Below are 2,231 nucleotides of genomic sequence, written 5' to 3'. Positions count from 1 at the left end.
AATTAAATAACTTCAAATTTAGCTTCTCAGAGTTGCCGTATTTCAGTCATGACTTCAGTTCTTGTTCTGTTGTTGACGTTGTATCACGTGGAGAGTTTGTTTCTGAACTTCAGTCCAGTCGTTCAGGCCTCAACAACAGTCCAGAACAGTCCATCTGACTGTAGTGTCAGTCACACTGTCAGTCCTGGACAGGCAGCTCTGACCCAAGCCGGGCCGCAGACCGGAGGTTGAACCCTCCTGCAGCTTGGAACTGAAGGAAAAAGTTAAAAGTAGAAAAAGGAAGGAGGAAAAAATCAAATGAACTTTTGCTACTTTAAAATAATTATTATTATCCTGAGAGTCAGTTCTAATGTCAGTGATTTTTACTCCCGACCAAAAAAAAAATTGTGTAAATTTTCCATCTAATTTAAAAAGAAAAAATGTCCAAAATTGACGCTCCTGTTTTTCACCGCCTGCCACTGACCCAGGTGCTCATTATTATTGTTTTCATGCTTCTTCTGTTCTGTTTGCATGACACCTCCACCCAAATCCACCCCACCCTCCTCCTCCTCTTCTGCCTGTGTTCATGCATGCGACGGGAACGTGACGGGAAGAACTGGAACCACCGAGCTGTCACTCAAGTAGGCTGCACTTTGATCCCAATGTGATGAAAGAGTTTTGAGTTTTGTTTTTCATTTGCTCTGTAGTGACACCTGCTGGGCAGTGATTGCAATTAGTCACATTGTTATGCATTTTTTACAGCGTAATTTTATCTAAAAAAACCCCCCAATACTTTAGAGTTGAAGTACTCCTAGCTCCCCCTTCTGGAAGAAAATTAAAATACAAAAGATTTCCAAACCTTTCTCAGTTTTCTGTCCTCGACGGTTGTTGTCTGTTCCGGTTCATGTGAGAGCTGCAGCAGTCTGAGCTTCACCTCGACCGAATGACTCCAGTTTCAAGCCAGTATTAATCTAGATTATAATCCATGTTATTGTATATACATATATGTAGAGCAAAAAAGTGCATAACAATAATATTGAATGCAATACCTGCACTAAATGCTTTAACGTCACAACGATACGCCATAACCAGTACAAATTGAATCTTTGGATCAGTAAATCCACCGTTGATGTGAGATAAAAAGGTTAAAATCTCTGACCCCAAACATCTATAATACCGTTGATGTGAGATAAAAAGGTTAAAGGCTATAATTTTTTTAAGGCCAAAAAATTGTACAGAAAAACGTAGTTATGACAGTTTCCAGTCCTGTTGACCCCCCCACACACACACACCCACACACACTCACACTGACACACTGTTGTTTGTCAATGCTGTTGAAACCTTTGGTCTGGACCGGTGTTGGAGTGGAGTCGCTGCAGACTTTAAAAGCTCCTCTGCAGTGGTAATTGAATTGTGTCAGAGCTCAGGTCCGTAAAGTGGTTTCGGGAGAAGCCGAGGTGTCGGACCGGCGTCCAGATCGGATCAAGTGACAGCAGCAGACGCTGCAGTTGTACTGTGGCTCAACTGGCACTGCAGAACACAGCGCATTAGCAGAATCGATACACACACGACGTGAGCCGACGGAGGGGACTGCAGTTGTCTGTTTTCAATCAACGAGTGGGCGTTTAATACGGGACCAGCAGACCTTTAGCTGCTGCTGATGTAACGTTAGGAGTTATAAAAATGTCATCGTGTTTCAGAACAGGGGTTTGTTGTTATTAAAGAAATATCGATACATTTTACTTTGAACAATATCTGCCCCGTCACGATTCTCGTCTGAGGCTTTTTATTGCATTTGTGTTGAACATGTAGTTTTTATTTTATTTTTTTGTCTTTTGCCACACAGGACATGTTGACGATGTCTGGTTTAAATTTGGCAAACATGGTAGTTGCATTGAAATTTTTTTAGATTAGCAAATTTTTTATTTTGCAATTATTTGTCCCAAAATACTAAAAATATGTCCAGAAACAGCTAAAACTTAAGGTAATTGCAAACCTTCCAACAGGTAGAAACGGTGTTAGCCTAACATGCTAGCGATCAGCAGACGTTGTTAGCGGCGACTCATCCAGAATTTGCTGCATGTACAGATATGCAGCTAAAGGCAATCGCATTAAAACGTCTGCAGGTTCAAACTGTGTTGTCTGTAGAGGAGAGGAGTTCTAATCTTTGGGATTACAGCTCAGATTAGCCGGTGTCTACAAGCTTGTTTTAGATTAATTAGCTAAAAGATAGGCTAATATTGTTTTTTTTT

At 41.0% G+C, this 2,231-nt stretch overlaps 1 protein-coding gene across 4 annotated transcripts in view; it reads left to right on the top strand.

The window, feature by feature from the left end:
• The window catches only part of kcnh1a (potassium voltage-gated channel, subfamily H (eag-related), member 1a), a 44,129-nt gene that overhangs the window by 15,701 nt on the left and 26,197 nt on the right, over positions 1-2,231 (top strand). For all 4 annotated transcript variants that reach the window (XM_008321487.3, XM_025061111.1, XM_025061110.1 and 1 more), the window contains one exon: positions 594-620. In XM_008321487.3, coding sequence (XP_008319709.1) covers positions 594-620 — 27 coding nt within the window. The remainder of the gene's footprint in view (positions 1-593; positions 621-2,231) is intronic.

Source organism: Cynoglossus semilaevis, chromosome 12 (genome assembly GCF_000523025.1).
Source record: "Cynoglossus semilaevis isolate Cse_v1.0 chromosome 12, Cse_v1.0, whole genome shotgun sequence".
NCBI lineage: Eukaryota > Metazoa > Chordata > Actinopteri > Pleuronectiformes > Cynoglossidae > Cynoglossus > Cynoglossus semilaevis.
The sequence above is the reverse complement of the archived record's forward strand: the minus strand, read 5'-3'. Positions and strand labels throughout refer to the sequence as shown.